The 21044-nt window shown below is 47.8% G+C and overlaps 1 protein-coding gene across 1 annotated transcript in view; it reads left to right on the top strand.

Annotated features, from left to right (window-relative positions):
* Positions 1–21044, top strand: part of CSMD2 (CUB and Sushi multiple domains 2) — a 513762-nt gene that overhangs the window by 357194 nt on the left and 135524 nt on the right. Inside the window, 1 exon segment of the mRNA XM_057305507.1 lies at positions 1493–1619. Within this exon segment, the coding sequence (XP_057161490.1) occupies positions 1493–1619 (127 nt within the window).

The following is a 21044-nucleotide window of genomic DNA, read 5'->3' as shown; positions in this document are numbered from 1 at the left end:
CCCTTGGGCGTCGAACGCTGGGCCAGCTTCACAGTCCTGTCTCCCACCACCATCTCCTCACCTGGCCCCCGTCTGCCATGCTGTTGCCCACCACCGGGACATTTGCCCTTTCTCTTCTCTCCTGCAGTGCCCCCCACGCCACTCCTGCCACCCAGCCAACCCAGTCCACTCCTGCTTCTCCTTCACGACTCCCCCTGCCCCGTGCGAGGGGAAGTAGTCCCTTCTCTGAGCTGTCTCCTACCACCAATGTGCCTCTGTTGGGGCCCGCAGTGGCTTCTCCTCCTCTTGACCATTAGCCCTCAGGAAGAACAAAGCAGTGTCTTGCTTGCTTCTTCATTCCTGGCACCCTACAGGCCCCGTGGCTGGCAAGGCACAGGTTCAAGTATCTGCACATCACCAGGGGGGCTTCAAGGAGTTTGGGTGCAGAGTAGGCTGTCAGTCCTCTACCCAGGGACTTTTGTAAAAATGGCTTTATTGAGATACAATTCACATCCCATACACTTCACCCCTTTTAAAATGTACAATCGATGTTTTTTAGTCTATTCCCAAGGCTTTGCAGCCATCACCGCAATCTGATTTTTGAACCAGATCTTGTCCATCTTGTCTACCCAGAAGAATCCCTGCACCCACTCCCTCCAGGCCCTGGCAACCTCCCCTGTACTTTCTGTCTCTATAGACTGTTCTGTTCTGGACATTTTGTATAAACTGAATCATATAATATGTGGCCTTTTGAGTCTGGCTTCTTAAACGTAGCATCATGTTTTCAAGTCCATTCCTGTTGTAGCAGGTAGCAATCCTTCATCCTTTTTTATGATCAAATACTATTCCATCGTACGGATTACACCGTATTTGTCTACCCATCCATCGGCTGATAGACATTTGGGGTGCTTCCATCTTTGGGCTGTTACGCGTCATGCTGCTGTGAGCATTTTTGTGTGAATGTATGCTTTCATTCTCCCGGGTCTGTGCCTACTAGTGGAAATGCAGGGTCCTATGGCGACTACGTGCAACATTTTGAGGAACTATAAACCCGTTTCCCAAAGCAGCTGCCCCATGTTGCCTTCCTACCAGCAAATGTGTACGGGTCCCAGTTTCTCCACATCCTCACTGACACCTTTCCTGTCTGGCTTTTTGATTGCAGCCATCCTTGTGGACGTGAGGCGTGTCTCACTGTAGTTTTCATTTGCATTTCCCTGATGACTAATGATGTTGAGCAGCTTTTCATGTGCTCGTTGGCCATTTGCATACCTTGTTTGAAGAAATGTCTGCTCAGATGCTTTGCCCACCGTTTAATCGGGCCGTTTGTCTTTTCATTGTTAAGTGGTAGGGGTTCTTTGTAGATTGTGGATACCAGTTCCATCCGGGGGCCTTTCTGTATGCTGTGCTCAGTCACCTGGAGGGAACAAGGGGCACACTGAGAAGAGGAGCCATGGAGTCACTGCCGGCCGTGCAGGCCACCCCATAAAGCTCACTTTTTTGGGATTTCTTTCAGCTGAGTGTGGAGGGACAGTGAAAGGAGAGATGTCGGGGCAGGTGCTGTCACCCGGGTATCCAGCTCCCTACGAACACAATCTCAACTGCATCTGGACCATCGAGGCTGACGCTGGTTGCACCATTGGGTAAGTGTCAAGGCTGGCAAAGTCACTGTTGCTGGCCGTTCAGGAGAGTTGTCACCAGCATCGTCGTGGGGCCACTCAGCTAGTGGCTGGCCCTGCCCACCTCACCTGGAGGCCCTTGGGATCAGCAGTGGTCGCTGGGACCCCAGGCTCGGGCTGGAGTCAGTGGAAAACCGGGAGAGGCCAGTCTCAGCCTCACAGGGCTGCCATCCAAGTTCAGACACCTCTCTGGCCTCAATGACACAGTCACAACAGAGTAACTGAGGGCAGAGCCGGAGGTCGTACGGACCCCAGCAGTAATCCCAGCCCTGCCACCCGCTGTTTGCAGGACTCTGGGCACGGCCCTTATTTGCTATTACAGAAGCAGCATCTCGGAGTAAAGCACTTCAATGGGACGGCATGTGCAATGCGGCCAGCATCGTACTGGGAACATAGTATCTAGGAACGCTTCTGTGGTTGTTTCTCGACCAGTAGTGTCAGCTCAGAGCGGTATGATCCCAGATTGTTCCCTGTTCTCAGTCTGAGTGTAATCTGTAAAGTGAGGGCAAAAATGCTGGTGTTTGAGGGTTGCGGAGGGAGTGATTACAAAAGCCCAGCAGTGGTCCGATACTTCATACACACTCCCTCAAAATATAACTTGCTTTCCATACGAGCATCTGACCAGCAGGATTTATTTATGGGAGTTCCAAAAAGTCAGAGAAGAAAGGAACGTCACCATTTACCCAGCACAGGGCCTGGCACACCTGTCATCTTACTAGTTCTTCACTAAAGTAAGTCCTAGTAGTAAATAGACATTGTTCTCAGTCCCATTTTATAGATGAGAACACTGAGATCCCAAGGGAACACATAGTGTGTCTCAGTTCACACGGTGAGTCCCACAGAAAGCTGGGACTTGAACCCAGGTTTTTCTGAATCTTCGCACTGTTCACACTGGCAAAGCTGGGCCTTGCTTGACCTGGGGTTCAGATGAGCTGTGAGGAAAGGAGCAGGTTGGGGTGGCAGGATGAGCAGAGGTCTGGAAGGAGGATCGAAAAGGCAACTGGAGAGGAGACAGAATCTGGCTGGAGAGGGGGAGGCGTGTGGACAAGGAATGGGAGGTAGAGAGATTTGAAGTACAGCGTGGTCATGGAAGATCTTAAATGCCAGCAGACAAGAGGGAGCCATGGAAGGTTCTTGAGCAGGGGTTGTCCCACCAGGGTCGTTTACAGTGAAGAGAACTCATGGGAAGAAAACCAGTCAGGAGTCTATCACAGTGACCCAGGAATGAAATGTTGAGGACTTGCAATGGTGGGGAGCCAAGGCGAGGAGAAGTGTAGCTAGAGAAGATTCTGCCCTAGAGAGTTTTCAGTCAAAGGGAATTGACGGAATGGATACGTTGCCTCAAGAGATATAGACATTTGTGTATTTGCTGATGTACACGGGTCCTTGGACTCAGTTCAGTTACAATTAAATGCATTAAGTGCTTGCCATGTGCACGTTTTTGAGCTAAGCCCTGTGCAAAATGAGGTCAGCAGAGCTCTTAGGGGTTTTGCACTAGTAGGGGGATAAGTTAAATATACAAATTCATCCTGCACACTGCTGCTGGAATAAGCTTCTGGAAGCACACCTGACCAGCTCACCTGCTAATTGGAAACCTTCCATGACACCCATGCTCACAGAAGCTAAACACTTTATCCCGGTTTTCAAGGCCCTCGTGACCTAAACCTACCTGCCCAACTTTATTTCCCACCCCTTCCGTCTAGTGCCACTCCAGCAGAGCTGAGCAACTGGCGACTCCTGTGCATATCCACGCTCACGGCCTCGCTCTCTGCCTCTGTTTCCACTCGGCCCTCCCTGCAGTGCCCTCCTCCCTCCAAAGGCTTAAGTCTGAAATTCCCACCCCTCAAAGTCAAGTGCATGTGTCGGTTCACCCAGGAAGTCTTCCGATCCCCTCTCTTGGACTCCTAGGAGTCATGTCCCCCTCTTCTGAACTCCCATTGACCATGACCTGCATTTCCCTTTTGACACTGACCGCTCTCATCCTCTCTTTCTGCTCCTGCCTTACCTGCCCGGCCAGAGCCGGGGTCTCTGCCTGATTCATTTCTGCAAGTCTCCCGGCTCTCAGCACGGTGCCCCTAGCACCTGGCTCCACAAGTGTCCAGTAATGAATGAATGAATGAATGAATGAATGAATGAATGAAGCAGGACTCGGGTCCAAAAGGGGATTATATGACTAGGAGATCCATGATAGTCCCTCAGTTAGTGTTAAGTGAGCAATAAGTGAATCAGGAGCATAATGACTCCTTCTTGGTAATGTGCATATATGCATATCAGGAGGTTTTCCTGGTTCCCTGCCTTGGAGCTTCTCTCACTCACTCATTCATTGATTCATGTAACAACCACCTGTCTGTTTAACACATGGCATTGTCTGGGTGAGGTGCTGGTGTCACATACGGGATCGAGACGCGGGCACCATTGGCAAAGGGGAGACGTGTGCATACACACAAGGAAGCGGAGGAATAGGGAGGGGTGGGGAGCAAAAGTAGAACAGAAGACCAGAGATGCTGTCCTGAAAAAGGTGACACAAGAGCTGAAGGATGGAGAGGAAGTTGCCAGATAGCCGGGGAGGAAGGTTGGCGGGAAAGGACGTGACAGGGTGTGGTCAGGCACGAGGCCCAGGGCATCAGCTGCGATTTAGTAGTAAGGGGCAGTGGCGGGAGGTAAAGTTGTTGGAGCGGGCTGCAGCCTGAGGGTCAGGGTCAAGGACTTGAAGCCCATGACACTGGGTTTGAACCCGTCCTGGCAGCCTCATGGAGAATGGGGTAGCCTGGGACAGGGAGCCCAGGGAGGAGGCTATCCCAGATCGTAGTTGGGATGAGGAGCCAGAACCCTGGCTGTGGCAGTAGGAGTGGAGAAGAAGGGACAAATTCAGGAAACACTGAAGTGGTCACACCAGCTGGTCTCACTCTCCTCAATAAATAGGGAAAGTGCCATTTCTTCCATTTCCCTGGGTTTTGCTGCATAGCACACAATATGTAACATACGCAGAGAAGTTGACAGAATAGCACACGAGCACCTGCACACCTACCACCTAGACTCAGCCATTATGAGTATTTGCCATAATTGCATTCTCTCTCTCTCTCTCTCTCTCTCTCTCTCTCTCTTTTTCCTATTTCCTTCTTGCTGAATCACTCAAGAGTACATTGTGGACATCGTGGTCCTTCAGTCCTCAATACTTGGGCAAGCATCTTCTGAAGCAGAGGATGTGCTCCCGCACAACAGAGTGACGTTAGCATACCCAAGACAGGCAGCATCACCCCGGGAGGGAAGTTTTAAAACAAGGGCCAGAGGAGAGCAGAGGGATCTAGGAGCAGCTGACAGGCGAACATGAGAAATCGATGATCGGATTTCTGGGCAGGGTTGAGGACCATTATCACTTATGGAAACGGTGAGCATGGGGTGAGCCGGAGGGAGCCAGGAGGACCTCTTCATGGCCCTCAGGAAGAGAAGATCAAGACAGGGCCACCAACTGTCCTCTGCAAGGGGACATAGCAAGGACTGTAAAGTCATGGGGCCTGCTGAATGTGTGTGCGAGGCCCCCACGATGGGGAACAGTAGGGAGAAGGTGAAGGTAGCCTCAGTCCTCCCTCCGGAAGGCTTCTGGCAGCCTCACAGCCTTCAAGGAGCTGATGCCAGGGGAGCAGAGGGGGGCTTCCAGCTACACTGAGCTACAGCTTGATCCTGAATGAACAGCAAAACTCCTGGGATGGAGAGGAGCCACAGGACACCTTTCCCTTTCTCATTCAGTCCCCCAGCCCAGCTGGCCTTTCCGGACAGTGTGTGTGGTCCACACACACATCTATGTTCATGCCTGTTCTCTTTCTCCTCTCTCCCTCCTTGTCCTTCCTTCCCTCTTTCTCTCTCTCCCTCTCCTCCTCCCCTTCAGTACCCCCCAAACCCCTCATTTGAATAACCAGCAGCAAAGTTAAGGGAATTCATGATTAGACCTAATTAAGACAAACACAAAAAAGCCCCTTTTGTGTTTGAGTCCTTATTCAGAGTAAGATCTAGTGATTATTTTTTAAATGGGAATATTTTTATAGAATATTTCTATATTAAAAAATACACCCATTTTAAAAACTCAAAATGCAAACAATAAAGATATTTGTAGAGATCAAAAGTCCCCTTAATCTTACTCTGGTCTCCCCACACACCCCACAGAAGATAACCATTGAGATCTGTTTTTTCTCCTTGTTCTTTTAGATATTTTGACATATCCATAAAGCAGTTGCGGTAAACATGGTTTCTAAAACAAGATCATCTCTATGCATGGCTCAGCGACTTGCTTTTGATGTACTGTTTGCTTCTCCATCATCATATTATTGTGTCAATATATAGAGATCACCTCATCCTGTTTGATGGCTACAGAGGATTCTGTTATAGGCACAATCGTCATTTATTTTTCTACTCCCCTATTAATAAAGTAAATATTTTCAGTTTTTTACTCCAGTGAACATCCTTATACATGAATCTTTGAACAGTTGTCCAATTATTTCCTTAGGATGTATTCTTAGAAGGCAAATTTTAATATATGACCTCCGATTTCCCTCTCGTTCCTGCCACAATTTACACATCCGCCAAAAGCCTGCCTCCCCCCACCGAATCACTAGCTGCTGTCAACCCTGTCAGTGTCTATCAGTTTGACGGACAAAATGATATCTAATTGTCTTTGCTGCTTCCAGTTCTCAGTATATTTTTCTTTGGGAGAGTTGTTTTTTTCTTTTCTCACAGAGTACTCAACTGGGTTGATTTTTAGGTAGTCTATCATTTCAGTTTAGATTTCCTTTTAACCTGAGTATTAAATTTTTTTTTTAAATGTACTACTTGACTATATATATTTCATATGATCTTTCTTGTTACTTTTACCACATTGTGCCCTTTTTGCCTTTGGAATTTTTGTCTTCTTCATGTTCCATGTACATTTGGAGAAAGTGAAAAGAGCACAGAGTTTTATATATTTCTTTTTCACCGAACGCATTATGCTTTTTTCAAACAAAACAGGTGATGCTTCTTTCTTTCTTTCTTTCTTTCATTTTTAACTCTTCCTATTGTTCGCTGATTTGATTTAATTGGCTTTGTTTTTCCCCTCGTAATTTGAAAGTTCTATATCCTATTTCTTCTTATTCTGCCAGTGATCTTGTGTTTTCATTAATTCTGTTTTCAACAGCATTTATCTCGTTCTCCTTTATTTTGGAGATCTTGTTGTTTTCATTTTTATTTTAAGGAAACGATTCCCTTTTTGTTGTTTTCGGATTGCTCCTGACAGCTTACTTTTGTCTTTTCGATGTATTATTGTCTTGCATCTTGCCGAGAACACTATTTATGTTTTGTTTTACAATGTCTGCTATTTTTTCCTGCATGTACTGCATTTTGCAGTTGGGCCATTTTGTCCGATCCGTCAGCTGGATTCCTCTGAGAAGCTACTTCTCTTTCCATCCCAGGAGTTTTGTTGTTCATTCAGGATCAAGTTGTAGCTCAGAGCTGGACTCTGGCACCAGACTGCCCACCCACCACTCTGACAAGCTGTGCAGCTTGGGAAGATCTCTAAGCAGGTGCTCCGGGCCTCTGTTCTCGTATCTGTAAAATGGTGATTTAAGATGGTACCTACCACCTAAGGCTGCTATGAGGATGAGTGAGTAAATGTATCTGAACACTCAAAACAGTGCCTGGCATGGAATTCCCAAGTGAGGAGAACTCCCTCCTGGGCTGGGTAGGTGGTTGTTCCTTTTACCCAGATGGGGCATCCCCTGAGCACAGCAGGCTGTAAGTCACCCCTGAGAGTCACAGGTGGTGGGTGCCATGCTGTCGGTGGGAGCAGGTGTCAAGCAAGCTGCCCTTTGGTGTGCCAGATGGGATAAGTTGTGGGAAAGCCCACAGGCCAGTCCATGAGCCCATTCCCAGGCGCACAGACAGGACAAGGTTTGCAGATGCCTCTCCTCACCCCGCCCCAGCCCAAACCAAGCATTGGAGGTGATCAGAGGAATCCTTGGTCAACCTCACCCCAGCAAGCCAGGCAAGGATAATCCCTTGCCAAAATTGCCCAGGAGGGACAGTGGGGGCTGCAGGGATCACGCTCAGCCCTGGGTGGGGTCCAGGCAGGAAAACGGGCCCTTCTTGGATGTGTGTGACAAGCATGGGCTGGTAGTCAGATTCTGCCCTTGAACACAGGGGGCGGCTGCAGCATTTGACATGTGCTTTTCCCCTGAGTGCCAGGAATGGGACAGGCTGGCCAGTGAACTCCATCCAGGCCTGGCAGTTAACAGCAGGAGAGCAGACAGTGAGCTGCACCCTCCATGTCACCCTTCCCTCTGTGGTCAGTATGTACAACATGGAAGTTTCATCCCCTGTGGATGAAACCTCTTCTCAATTACCAATGTTGGGTTGGAGTTTCCCCTGTTATAATCAGTGGACCAGTTCAGAGGAAAGTTGGAGATGAGAGGGAGGCAAAGCCTTCTGCTCTTGGTCCTCCCCTTTACCTAACATTTATCAAACACATACAGCATACCACATTCTTGATCAGTTATTACTGTCCCCATCTTACAGATGACACCACTGAGGCTCTGGAAGGGGGAACGTCTCACAGTTACCCAGGGACATGGGTTTCAGACCCGTTCCATCTAGGTCCAGGCTTTTCTCTTCCCTGTCTGTCATTCTGACCCCAGTTTAGTTCCATTTAACAAAACATGCATTGAACACTTTCTCTGTGTCAGAGACTATGCAGTGGGAAACACAAAAATTAGACTAAGGCCGGTCTTTGTCTTCCAGGGGCTCACATTCTATGAGGCAAATAGACAAACAGGTCCCTCCAAGACAAAGTAGATACTGTAAGTGAGTGCAAGCCAAGTTCAGTAATGGAGAAGAGAGAGGAGGCCTGCCTGCAGGCGTAGACACAAACAGTCCAGCTGAAGGGGAAAGAGGGCAAAGTGTAGGATCTGTCCACAAAAGAGTGCTCCCTTGATGTGGCTCGGGACTTCGCGGGGGAGATGAGGTTGCATGGGTAAAGAGGGCTCTCTGCAGGACCCTGCGTGCCAAGACGAGAACTCTAAATGGATTTCTCAGTATAATGAGGAGCCATTGGAATATTTTGAAGACAGTAACGACATTCAGTTCAATTAAAATACTTGGAGCATTTACTCGGTGCTAGGCGTTCTGCCAGGTACTGAGGGTAAAAATATAAATAAGAAACAGTCTTTTCCCTTGAAAGTCTCAGTCTTATAGATAGACATTTTATCAGTTAGGAATGGAAGCCGAAAAACCGACTAAAGCTGGCTTCAACAGATGGAGGTTCACTTTTCTCTTGGAACGAGAATGCGAAGGTCCCATCCAGACCCAGGGCAGCCACTCAGGAGGCCAGCACCTTTCTTCTCACACTGCTGTCCTCAGGCCCTGTCCTCCTGCTTACCCTGCTGCATTGCAGCCTCGAAGAAGAGGGTAGAGGCCAGGGTGCAGAGCTTTCTCCTGGCGAGGGTTTGTGTATTTATTCGGGAAGAATCACCGTCCTTACAGACATCTTCCTACATTTGATTAGTCAGAACTTGCCATGTACGCCTGGCTGGGAAAGTGGGAAATCAATTTTGTTTTGCTTTTACAGTTTCAGTAGTAGAGATAGATGAGAGTTTTTGGAAATGGAGTGCAGACAGACCGTCCTACAGGGTCTGCTACAGAGTCTAACGTGACATGATAAATGCGATAGTAGAAGTTATGTGTGAAACACAACCAAAGAGCATCTGCAAGGATGGTTCCTAATTCCAGGTGGCGGTGGGGGGGCAGCGTGTTCCGGAGAAGAGGTGCTATGCTAACTGCACTTGAAAGCACAGGAGTAGTTCACCGTGCAGGGTGGCGGTCAGGGCCTTGCAGGCATGTGGAAGGGAGGAAGAGGGGAATGTACGCAGCTGCTTCTGGAAGAACCCATTTTCTGGTGTGATGCGATGATATCTCCATTTCTAAAAGGAGATCATTGGTGGCAATGCAGAGGAGAAATTGGCTGGGAAACCAGGGAAGGAGTCTAGGTTAACTGAGGGGTCCTGATTATATTCAGAAGATCTGAGCCTTGTTTCTGAGTACAGATCTGGCTGGGCTGGAGAGCTGTGTGTGACTGGCTACGTGAAGTGGAAAGGAGGAAGGGAGAAGACACGGTCTCTTCCAGATGTGACTTTCCTAGAGAGCTCTGGGGCCCATGGAGGCTGGAAAACTTGTTCTGGAAGCTTTGATTTCCACTCCTAATGCTCATATTTGGCTAATGGTCCTGGTTTGTTGATTTTTAACTGTAGGGATACTTTTTAATGATTAATGCAAAGGGTGACCTGGAAGCTCCCTTCTTGGCCGTTGGTCACAAAGCAGTAGGATTACCAAGAGACGGAGGGCTGCAGTTTTGATGTACCAGAACCCCTGCCCAGTGGAGCTTGTCTTCCTGGGAGGAGCCTGGACCAGACAAAACATCTGGCTGCAACTGAGACCTGGAGTCCCGGGCTGCAGTTTCCCATCAATCACAGGGCTGCCAGCCCCCACTGTGGTCAGCGTCGCTTCCCTTCGACAGCAAGTGGGCAGCTGGCCCGGAGGAGACAGAAGGCACCAGAAGCGAAGCTTCTGTTTGTAGCTCTTGCCAGGAATCGCAGCCGCAGGTTTAGCAGCTTCCAGAAGGTTTGTTTTTGAGCAGTGACAGCGAGTTAAACCTTAAACAGAGAAGGTCCATGTACTTGCACTGCAAGAGCTGACCTCCTGCAGGAACTGAGTAGATAAGCACATACACAGCAGGGCATCCCTTTGTCAGACTTAAGGTTTCAGTGAATTGGGAAATCGTCAATAGGAGCTCAGAAGTTTTTTGAAGGAGAGGATGTGGATCACCCCGTAGATGTCAGTGTTTAAGAGTGGTGGTGGTCTCTGGCAATTTAGTTTTCATGGATCACCTCTAGAAAAAGAATACAAATTACTTCAAATCGTCCAAGAATAATAACCCAGCTACACTGGATAGTCGAATTGGCCAGCACACATGAAATTGACTGCCAGTTTACCATCCCAAAAATGGATTCCAGTATTTCTTAGAGGGGGATTCCATTCATTCGATGCAGACCTGCATTCCTGGCCACGCTGGACCTTTAGAGAGCTCACCCTCTCAAAAGATTAAGTAAACAAGCAAAAAGAAATAAAAGAAAATCGTGCGATGCCATGTAACACACACTGTTCTTAAAAAAGAGGGAATCATCTCCCTAAAGGAATAGGAAGATATTCTCTGAAAAGATTGTATTATAGTAAATAAAAGAAAATGTAAATGGATAGATGGATACTGTTCTCATTTAAATATAAGAAATAGGGATGATTGGTAGCAGACGGATGGATGATGGAATGGGGGAGGGGAGATCCTGAGATAGAGCGACCATGATAGCAGCGAGTGAAGAATGAAAAGCTAACGACACAGTAGCCAAAATCTACAAGATCGGTACTTGCCTTGTAAGAAATAAAAGCACTGAAGAAGGAGACAAGCTGGAGGGTCTATCTGAGACAGCAGAGAAAAAGTGAGAGGGTGTGGAAATAATGAAAGAGAAGTTACCCAATGTGGAAGACTGAGGACCAACCAGGCAGCACAGATGGAGAAAAGTATAAGAATAAAATCCTAACTGTGAGCAGACTCCTCTGAGAAGAGGCAGAGGGATACATTGGAGCTAAAGCCTCGTTGGTGAATTGAACGGACTCACTGAGTTCCAGCCAAAATGAATTAGATACAACTTGATGAAAAATGGATCAGTTCCAAGGATAATAAAAGATCCCTGCAAGCTTTTGGCAAAACACACTCCCACAGGTAAGCACACAACCAGTCCTCCTCAAATAAAACAGTCATTTACGAAAAACCACCACCACACCGAATCCAATCCTCCTAAAATCTCTCCTTCACATCAAAGGCCGATACCAGCAGTGTTGTGAGACCCAAGAATCCTTGATTCAGCCATGATATAATATGCACAAAGCCACAGAAAATTGCCACTGGGGCTGCTTGAAAAACTTGCAAAGACATTGTAGTAGGCTGAATGATGGCCCCCAAAGACATCAGGTTTTAATGACCGAGCCTGTAAACATTAGCTTATTTGGAAAAAGGATCTTTGCAGCTGTGATTAAATCAAGGCTCTTGAGATGAGGAGATTATCCTGGATTCTCTGGGTGGGCCCTAAATGCAGTCACATGAATCCTTATAAGAGGCAAGCAGAGGGAGGTTTTAGACACGTAGAGGTGAAGTTACAGAGATTGGAGTGATGCAGGAGCAGGCTAAGGCATGCCAGCAGCCACCAGGGACAGAGGGAAGAGTGCCTGTGCAATGATGATGCTAACGGCCATGGATCTTTACACAACAGATAAGCTACCAAGAAAATGTAGAATGAAATCTGTCATAAATACAAGAAATTGACAGTCATAGAAGGACTTTAACACATCTTAGTCAAGTAAAAGGAAAAAAATGTCGTACACCTAAAACAAATATAACACTGTATATTAGTCACACTTCAATAAAAATGAAGAGAACAAAAATAGAATTTGTTTTAGATGATTTTGCCATTTATTGATTCTTGCACTATGTAACAGGCTCAGTGCCAGGTATTTTATATGTGATTTCACTTACAATAATCCTCTCAGCAACACTGCTGGACGGATGCCATTCGACAGAGAAGTAAACTGAGGCTCCACAAGGTCACCTGATGAGCTCTCACAGAACTGAATTTGAAGCTGTGTCTTTGACTCCATAGCCACTGTTTTTCCCTCTGGGTTATGCAGCCTCTTCGCAAGGCATGAACCTTTCATTTCATGGACAATGTTTCTTCCGAGAAGAATAAAGGCATGTCTGTCCCTCACAGAATCCCTGACACCTCCAGGGCAGGTTCCGGCTAATGACAGGCAGTCACACAGCCTTCATTTACAAGGTGCCTATGACGAGCAGGAAACCGGTCCAAGGTCACAGGCAAGGAAGGCTGAAACACAAGGCAGTAGCCTAAGTCCTGCATTCGTACGCTGCCCCAGCCTCCCAGAACGCCATCACCGCGGCCACTGCAGTGACCCGAAGCTCAGGTTTATTCTCTCCCTCGTGGAAGTAACAAAAGAATCTTTTTTCTGTCTATCAAATAGATGGCCCCAGGAAAGAAGAGCCTCTCATTTTGCTCTAGATGCCAGTGCTTGCTTTGGGCTTTGGTCTGTCTTCTCCGGTTTTGCTCTTTGGATGGCAGGACGCTTTAATTATTATTGTCTGCTATTATGATCATGGTTTAATTGTTGGTTTGCAGCTCCGTGGCTCAGAAGGGGACATTTTATAAAACAAGTATTATTTTCTTATTGTCATTTCCACTGTCACTGAGGATAATTTAGGCTGCATTCTCATTTGGGGGCAGGAGTGATTTCTGACCCTCTTCCCCCTGCAGCAGCTGTTCGTTCGCGGGCCATTTTCCCCTGATATAAAGATCCACTGTTAGGACTCGGGTCTGTGCACCATCCGTTGTGTTCGTGGGGGTGGTGACAGTTGCTCGGGAGGACGTAAGACCCTTTCACATTCTGGGGCCCGATCAGAACTCTGCAAATGAAATCAACATGGCAAGATGCTATGGATTTTTTTTCTTGTTTTTGTGTATCTTTCTAATGTGCAATGGACCAGATGAGCCACCTGTAAGCAGTGGGGTGGGCAGAATCCAAAAAGCACCCAACATGTCCAAATTCCCTTGGGACTGAGGAGACTGAGGACCAGATCCCAGAAGCAGGTTTTGCCTGGGGACAGCTCTTGAGAGGCATGGGCACCTGCCACGAGAATCTCATGTTCCCCTGGCTTTTTACATTGAGACTCTGGTGGAAAATCTCTTCGTGTCATTGAAGCGGAGTGCCATGAGCCCTACTCCCTTACCAGGAAAGTCTGGCGGAGTCTCGGTGGCGGGCTGGTAGGAAGAGGTAAGGGAGCAAGGGCCCGGTGGGAGTGCCCTCCCCGGGGCAGCACCTGCTACCCGGAGATTGTGGAGGAAGGTGGGACTCTGAAGAAACACCACGAGAAAAAGGTGTGTGGAGATCCCGGAACAGGGCCAGCCCCACAACCCAGGGTGCCCTGCGGTCGAAGCAGGTGGCAGTCAGCTGAGCAATGAAGACCCAGACCCCAAGAGAGCGAAGTTTCAGGACACTCCCCAGTGGAGCGGGAGAGAGAACCAGAGACCAGTGGGCCTGAGGAGCTGAGCAGCATATTGGTCACCGTGAGTGCCCATGTTACACCCCAGGCAAACCAGACACCAGACTTAGGACACTGAGACCAACTCCAGCCCCTCCTTTGGTGGGAACTGGTCCTCCCACCCCTGCCCCCAGGCCTGCCCGGTCACCATGGAAACTGCTGTGGCTAGGATCACAGAGGCCACACCTGCTTTGCCTTCTCCACAGCAGCTTGGGCGTTATTGCCATCCCTCTGAGTCTCTCTCCTCTCTTGACTTCTGGGGCTGCCCCTTTTCCTGCTTTTCCTTCTACCTCTTAGTCTTAGTCTCCATGAGCTTTTCTTCCCCGCTGCTCCCTAAAGCCAGAGGATTTCAGTTGCCTCTTGCCATGTGGCACACACTTGACAAGGAGAGTGGGTGAGTTTGGCTGAACTATGGGTGTTCCTGCCAGATGGTGAGCAGTTCATTCATTCATCAGTTCAACCAAACCAAGAGCTTAGCGTGGGCCAGGCTTGGTGCTGGGTACCAAAGATACAGAGATAAATGAGTCACAAACACAGCAGTCAGGGAACTCAGTAAGGCAGGTACGTCACTGGATGGCTCTGATGCGGCACGAGCGCATGGAGGGAGCATCTCTCCAGACTGGGGCCATGAGGCCACGGGCTCGGAGGGTGGGAGATATGGAGACACCCGGGAAAAGTCCCCACTGGGTGTGGGATACCAGCTGGTACACGCTTATCGGCAGTGTATGAGTTGATGGGGCCGCTGTAACTAACGGAATGACTTGAAACGAGAACAGAAATGTACTTTCTCACAGTCCAAAATCAAGGTGTCAGTATGGCAGTGCTCCCTGAAAACTAGGGAACAATCTTTGTGACTTCTGGCTTCTGGTAGTTGCCAGCCACCTTTGGCTCATAGATACATCACGCCAGTCTCTACCTCTGTGTCCATGTGGTCTTCTCCCCGCTTATCTCTCTGTTTCTCTGTAGCCCAGTCTTCCTCTCCTTTCTCTTATGAAGAATCAGCCGTTGAGTTTAGAGCCCACCCTAATCCAGTATGACCTCGTCTGAACTTGATTACATCTGCAACAATGCATTGATTTCCAATTAAGGTCACATTGACAATTCCAGTTAAGGTGACATTGATGAGCATATCTTTGTGGGGGAGAAAACTCAGCCCGCTGCAGGTGACAGGTACAGAAGTATGGGGGGTGGGTAGGAACATTCCGGGCAGAGAGAAGTCCCTAAAGCAAGAAGACAAGAAGGAAATGGGTGGAGCAGAGAGGATTGGAGGATGGCAGTTGGGGCTCCTGAAAGACCTGGTGAAGGAAAGAACAGTGTGGTTTGGACCAATCACCCTGGCCCACATAGAGAAGCTGGATTGAAAGGATGGGAGGGAGTCTGGATCCAGGAAGGCCAGTCGTACATTTTATAAGCCTCTGTATATGCTGTTCCCTCTCTTTTGATCTTCCTTTCTCTCCATCTCCTCCTGCTTCTTCCCTGTCTTCAAAATTGCTGCAAAGACACCTCCTCCTTGGAGTTTTCCTTGCTTTGCTCAGGTAGAAGACAATGTAAAAGGAAGGCCTGTGGTACCAGAGAGACATGGATTGAACACTGGCCCTGACCCTTACTAGCTGTTTGATACCCACCCCCCCACCTCCCCACCCCCACCAGCGGTCTGTGTTAAACCCCAGGGACTTCAGTCCCCCCCATCAGCAAGGTGGCAAAAGTAGCCTGCAGATCGCAGGGTTTTTATAAGGATCCAGCACATATTATTGTGAGTTTTTCAATCATCATCAGCAGCCTCCAGGGCAGAGACAGAGCGTGACGCACAACACACTTCAGCCTGACCTGTGTCGTGTCTGTGGCCCAAAGAGGCAGACACCCATGCGAGCAAGGCTTCTCTGTGAAGGAGTACCTTTCACCTCTTCCCTTCCCTTCAGTGCCTACCCACTTGGGGACGTTGGGGGGAGTGAGGTCCTCAAAACTGTTTCCAGTTTCTCTAAAGCCAGCGAAGACTGATGCTCCCTGCAGAGGAGCTGCTCAGGCAAGCTTGCCGTCTGCCTGGCCCGGAATTAGCCCCACCGATCAGAGCCTCTGATTAGCATTTTACAGACTTTGATTTCTAGAGGATGAAAACAAGTCTTCAGTAAGAGTCTTAATAAGTGTGGTCGGTTTGACAAAGGAAGTCTTGCCTGGCTCTCATCAAGGATTTCTAATACAAGGGGTCACCACACCCCTGCAGCAGCCCCCCAGCCACCTGCCCTGCACCCACTCGAGCCCCTGCCACTATTCCCATCTGGGCAGCAGGAGTGACCGTAAAATGGAAATCACATCCTGCCAGGCCTCAGTGGGAAAATCCCTCAATGAAACCGAAACTTCCCCCCACCCCACCCCCTCTTGGGGCCCCACCCAACCTGGCCTCCACCCACCCCTCTTGGTCCCCCCATAGCCTCGGCGGCCTCTCTGTTGCTCACACCCTCCAGGCTGGCTGTCTTTGGGGGCCTTTGCACATGCTGCCCTTTACCACAGGAAGCTTCCCCCCACCTCTCGCTCAGCCCTGCTCTTCCCAGGACTGGCACCTGCGAGCCTCTCCCCTTGCTTCCGTGTCTCCTCCTTCCAGAGGGCCTCCCCCAGGAAAGCCGGTCCTCTGTCTCAGCACGCTGCTAACTTCGCCCCAAGTGCCGCCGCAGCTCATTATCGTTTCTAGGGGTTTGTGCGTGAGGGAGTAGTGCCCATGTCCAGAAACAACTGGAAAATGACACCCTGTCTGTCCTCTTCACCATGATCTCCCCGCACCCAGCGCAGGGAGGTGTTGAAACGAATACAGTAAGAGGTCTGGCACTTCAGCCTCTGTCCTTCTGGCTGCCGAGCTGCGTCGTCTCTGCCTGCAGAGGACCTCGGGCTCCCTCCTCTCGCCTCCCCCCTGCCATTCTCTAGACCTCTTCAACGGCAAGCCTTTGACTTTTGCCTGATTATCAGATCAGCCGAGCTGAAGGCAGCGAGCTGGCATTTTTAATTCATGGTCTCAAAGATCAGCCCTTTGACCTTGTGTGTGATTCCCCTGTAAACTATCGATTACTGATAGGGCCTCTCCGGCACACACCTGGCTCCGGCCACAGCCTCTTCCTTCCGGAGGCGCGGGCAGCATTATCAGGGGAAAGAGCGGGAGCACCAAAATTGAATCCGGACTATAATTATATAATGTAATTCTGGCTTGCTCTCAAACCAGCCCTTGACCTTGGGCAAGTTATTCAACCTCCCTGAACCTCCGTATTCTTGTTTTTAAAGATGGGAAGGATGCCACCTACAAAATAAAGATGCTCGTGAGGGCTAAGTGGGACCACGAGAAAGTGCTTTGTACACAGTGGTTGTTATATAAACACTTCCTTTCATCTCCACTCCGTCTCCATATTCTCTCTTCATGGCTTCCTACCAGACCGCTCCTCCTGGAATTTCATTCATTCATTCATGGATTCATTCACTCACTCCTTCAGTTATTCACCCTCTTAACGAAAAGGGGATGAAACCCAGACTCCTTTAACTAGTTCTGGGGCCTCATTTTCTTCCCTCTCTCAGCCCAGCTCTATTGCCTATGACCTCCTGACGCCACTTGAACTCCAGCATGGGAATCACCTTTCTTCCTAGCCCCTTCACCTGCCTCCGCCTCTGGGTCTTGTCTCATATTTTTTTTTAAGATTTTATTTATTCATTTGAGATAGAGAAAGCAAGAGAAAGAGCATAAGGAGGGGGGAGAGGGAGAAGCAGGCTCTCTGCTGAGCAGGGAGCCCGATGTGGGGCTCAATCCCAGGACCCTGGGATCATGACCTGAGCCTAAGGCAGACACTTAACCAACTGAGCCACCCAGGTGCCCCTGTCTCATGTTATTAATGCAAAGAAAACACACTCCCTTTCATGCCATACAAACTTCAAGTCTCATCTCCTCCCTCCTTCCCTGAAAAGTCCAGACCCTGAGAACCTCTCTTTTCTGAGAACATGTCCAGCCACACCACCAGCTTACCTTTTGGTCTGCTCCTGTGGTTGGTGCCAATTTTGCAGTCCACCGAGTAACATGGAGAACGCGGAGAAGGAAGGGGGCAGCTTGGCACAGCGGCGGGTAGGCATGTTTGCTCTGCTTCCTGGGGGGCTCCTTCTTCCTCTTTCCAATCAAGTGTGGGGCCCCAGGCTGCCAGTCTGCTTCCTGCTGAATGCCTGGAAGGGAAGCCCATCTGTCTTTACTCTGTCAGAAGCCCTCAAAGGGGATGCCTGCCAGGGGAACTAGAACCCACACAGCTTCTGGTGTGGAGGACCTGCACCTCTATCTGTAAAAGAGTTTGCTCAGGAAATCCAGGAGATTCACTTGAATCCTAGTAAAACTAATCGGTAACTGAAAAGAAACACACACACATATCCAACAATAAATACGTAACTAAAAATTAAATCTGATTCAGAATGGAATAAAGAATTTAATAAGTATGCAAAAAGAAAAGCATAACAAAGAAGAAAACCATGAAATTTTACCAATGTAACCTGAATGAAGCCCTAAATAGTTTAAGATATCTATAGTGTTCCTGACTGGGGAGAGTAACGTGAAGGTATCAGTTTGCTCAAATGAATCAATGCTTGTGTGCAATTCCAATCAAAATATCAGTGGGACATTTTTTGGAACTTAATAACTATAAAGTTAATCTCAAAGGATAAATTTGGGAAAATAGCTAAGAAATTTTGGAGGAAAAAATTTGAAGGGGGATTTTCCCTGGCGGAATATGAAATATGAAAACAGAAGTAAGTTGCATAGGTGTGTTTGTGGTACCACAAGTAGCATCCATAGAGACCAAGGAGGGAGCCCTGGAGCTAAGGAGGGCATCTAGAATTAGAGTCATGACCAAAATGACATTTCAAAGCCATGAGGGGAGCCTGGATTATTCAGTGACAAATGTCTTCATTCCCCAGGTATTCCCGAGCACCATCCAAAGTGTCGGGCACATTGTAGGCACTGGGGCCGCCACAGTGAATAACGCCTGGTCCCCACTCACAAAAATTATCTTCTAGTTGGGGAGACAGTAGTAAATGAATAAACTAAGTATGGACTGTAGTAAATTCTCAGGAGGAAGTAAACAGTATTTTGATAGTCAAAACATGGACGGGGCTACTTTGGACAGGTGGTGGGAGAGCTGAGAGTTATTTGGAGACACAATGAACCTATAAACCTCGAAAAACAGAACTAACAAGGTCTAGAGAAATATTCAAGTTTGGCTTTTTAGTCACTGTGGGAAGAAGAAGGTTTGCCCAAGCATTTTTTTTTAAGTTATCTCTTTTTTTAAAAAAAGCTTTTATTTATTTGAGAGAAAGAGCACAAGCAGGTGGAGCAGCAGGCAGAGGGAGAAGCAGGCTCCCCACTGAACAGGGAGCCCAACGCAGGACTCAATCCCAGGACCCCGGGATCATGCCTGAGCCAAAGGCAGCCACTAAACTGCCGGAGCCACCCAGGCACCCTGACACCAGTATCCTTAAAGGAAAAGATTAGCATATTTGTTACATCAAATGAGTAAGTCCAGGCACACCTGGGTGGCTCATTCGGTTAAGTGTCCGACTCTTGATTTTGGCTCAGGTCATCATTTCAGGGTCCTGGGAGCGAGCCCTATGTCAGGCTCTGTGCTCAGCGAGGAATATGCTTGAGGATTTCTCTCCTTCTCCCTCTGCCCCCACTTACATGCTTGCTCTCTCTATATATAAAATAGATAAATAAGTCTTTTTAAAAAATAAATAAGTCCTACACCAAAATAGACAGCATAAACAAAATTTAAAGGGCAAAAAGACACCAGATGCCAAGAAAAAATATTAGCAATATGTAAAAGAGAAATCAAAATATATAAAAAGAATAAATAAAAATTAGAATTATAGTTAATTGTAAATAGAATTTTAAAAGACAACTCAGTTAAGATGGGTAAAGGTTGTGGAGATCTATAAGTAGGCAATAAATATGTGCAAAGATGTGCAATGTAACTAAATTATCTAGAAACACCAGTGAGATTCCATTTTGGTTTAGCAGATGGGCAAGTGTTTTACTATGGAATATATTTAAACATTGTAATATCTGATGTTGATGAGGCGAAGTTTAGAGAGAAGAGTCACACTGATACCGTTTAGTGGGAATGTAAATTGATTCTCTTAAGAGAATAATTTAGCAGCGTTTATAAAAGATTTTTAAGTGCATACCCATCCCCCCAAAAAAATTCTTCCAACAGTCAACTGAAATATTAACAGATATGTTGAAAGCTATGTAAAGATGGGAATGTTCCTTGCAGTCCAGTGAGATAATGAAATAGAACAATGTCCATTTTTGTAGGACAAGAAATGAAGTATACATATTATGTCCACGACAGTCTTAAGTGAAAAAAGTGACTTAAAATTATGTAAAATATTGTCCCATTTGGGGAGGGGAATGCATGTGTGCACACTGAAAGAAAGTCTGGAAGGATATGCACCAAGACTAATATCAAGTGAAAAGCTTTGGAGAACAGATTTGTGTAAGAAAGAGATTTTTTTTAAAAAGTCAGTACATCTACATATTGTGTCTTTTTCTGCCATGAGCATGTCTTGTTTTTATAATTTAAAAAGATATTTTTTAAGGATTTTATTTTATTTATTTGGGGGGGGGGAGAGCCAGTAGGGGGAGGGGCAGAGGGCGAGAGAGAAGCAGACTCCCCGCTGAGCCGGAGCCAGCCACTGTGGGGCTCCACCCCAGGACCCAGAGATCGCGACCTCAGCTGAAACCAAGAGTCAGGTGCTCAACCAACTGAGCCACCCAGGCGCCCCTAAAGAGATATTTTTAAAAGGAGATAGTGATAAATGGATTGGTTTCTGGAACAGGAAAAGGGCACCAGTGGGAAAAGTGGTGAGATCCAAATGAAGCATGGAGCTGAGTCCACAGCAATGCTCCGATGCTGGTTCCTCGGTTGTGACAACAGTGGGAGAAATGGTGAGGGGTCTGCGGGAATTCTCCGTGTTAACTTCGCAACTTTTCTGTAAGTCTAAAATTGTTCCAAAATAAAAATTTGATTAGGAGAGAGAGGCTGGTAGTCAAGTAGCTTCGGCAGCCAGAACTTCTTTGTCCTGGGAGAATCCGGGGTTCCTACTCAGCTGTCTTGCTCTGAGAGCACCCCCCCCCACACATGGAAACCCCTGCCTGGCCTCCTCACATCCCCGGGGATTATCTATGTAAACCAAGC

This window comes from Ursus arctos, unplaced genomic scaffold, assembly GCF_023065955.2.
Source record: "Ursus arctos isolate Adak ecotype North America unplaced genomic scaffold, UrsArc2.0 scaffold_32, whole genome shotgun sequence".
Classification (NCBI taxonomy): domain Eukaryota; kingdom Metazoa; phylum Chordata; class Mammalia; order Carnivora; family Ursidae; genus Ursus; species Ursus arctos.
Note: the sequence above shows the minus strand (reverse complement) of the source record. Positions and strands in the feature narration are given on the sequence as shown.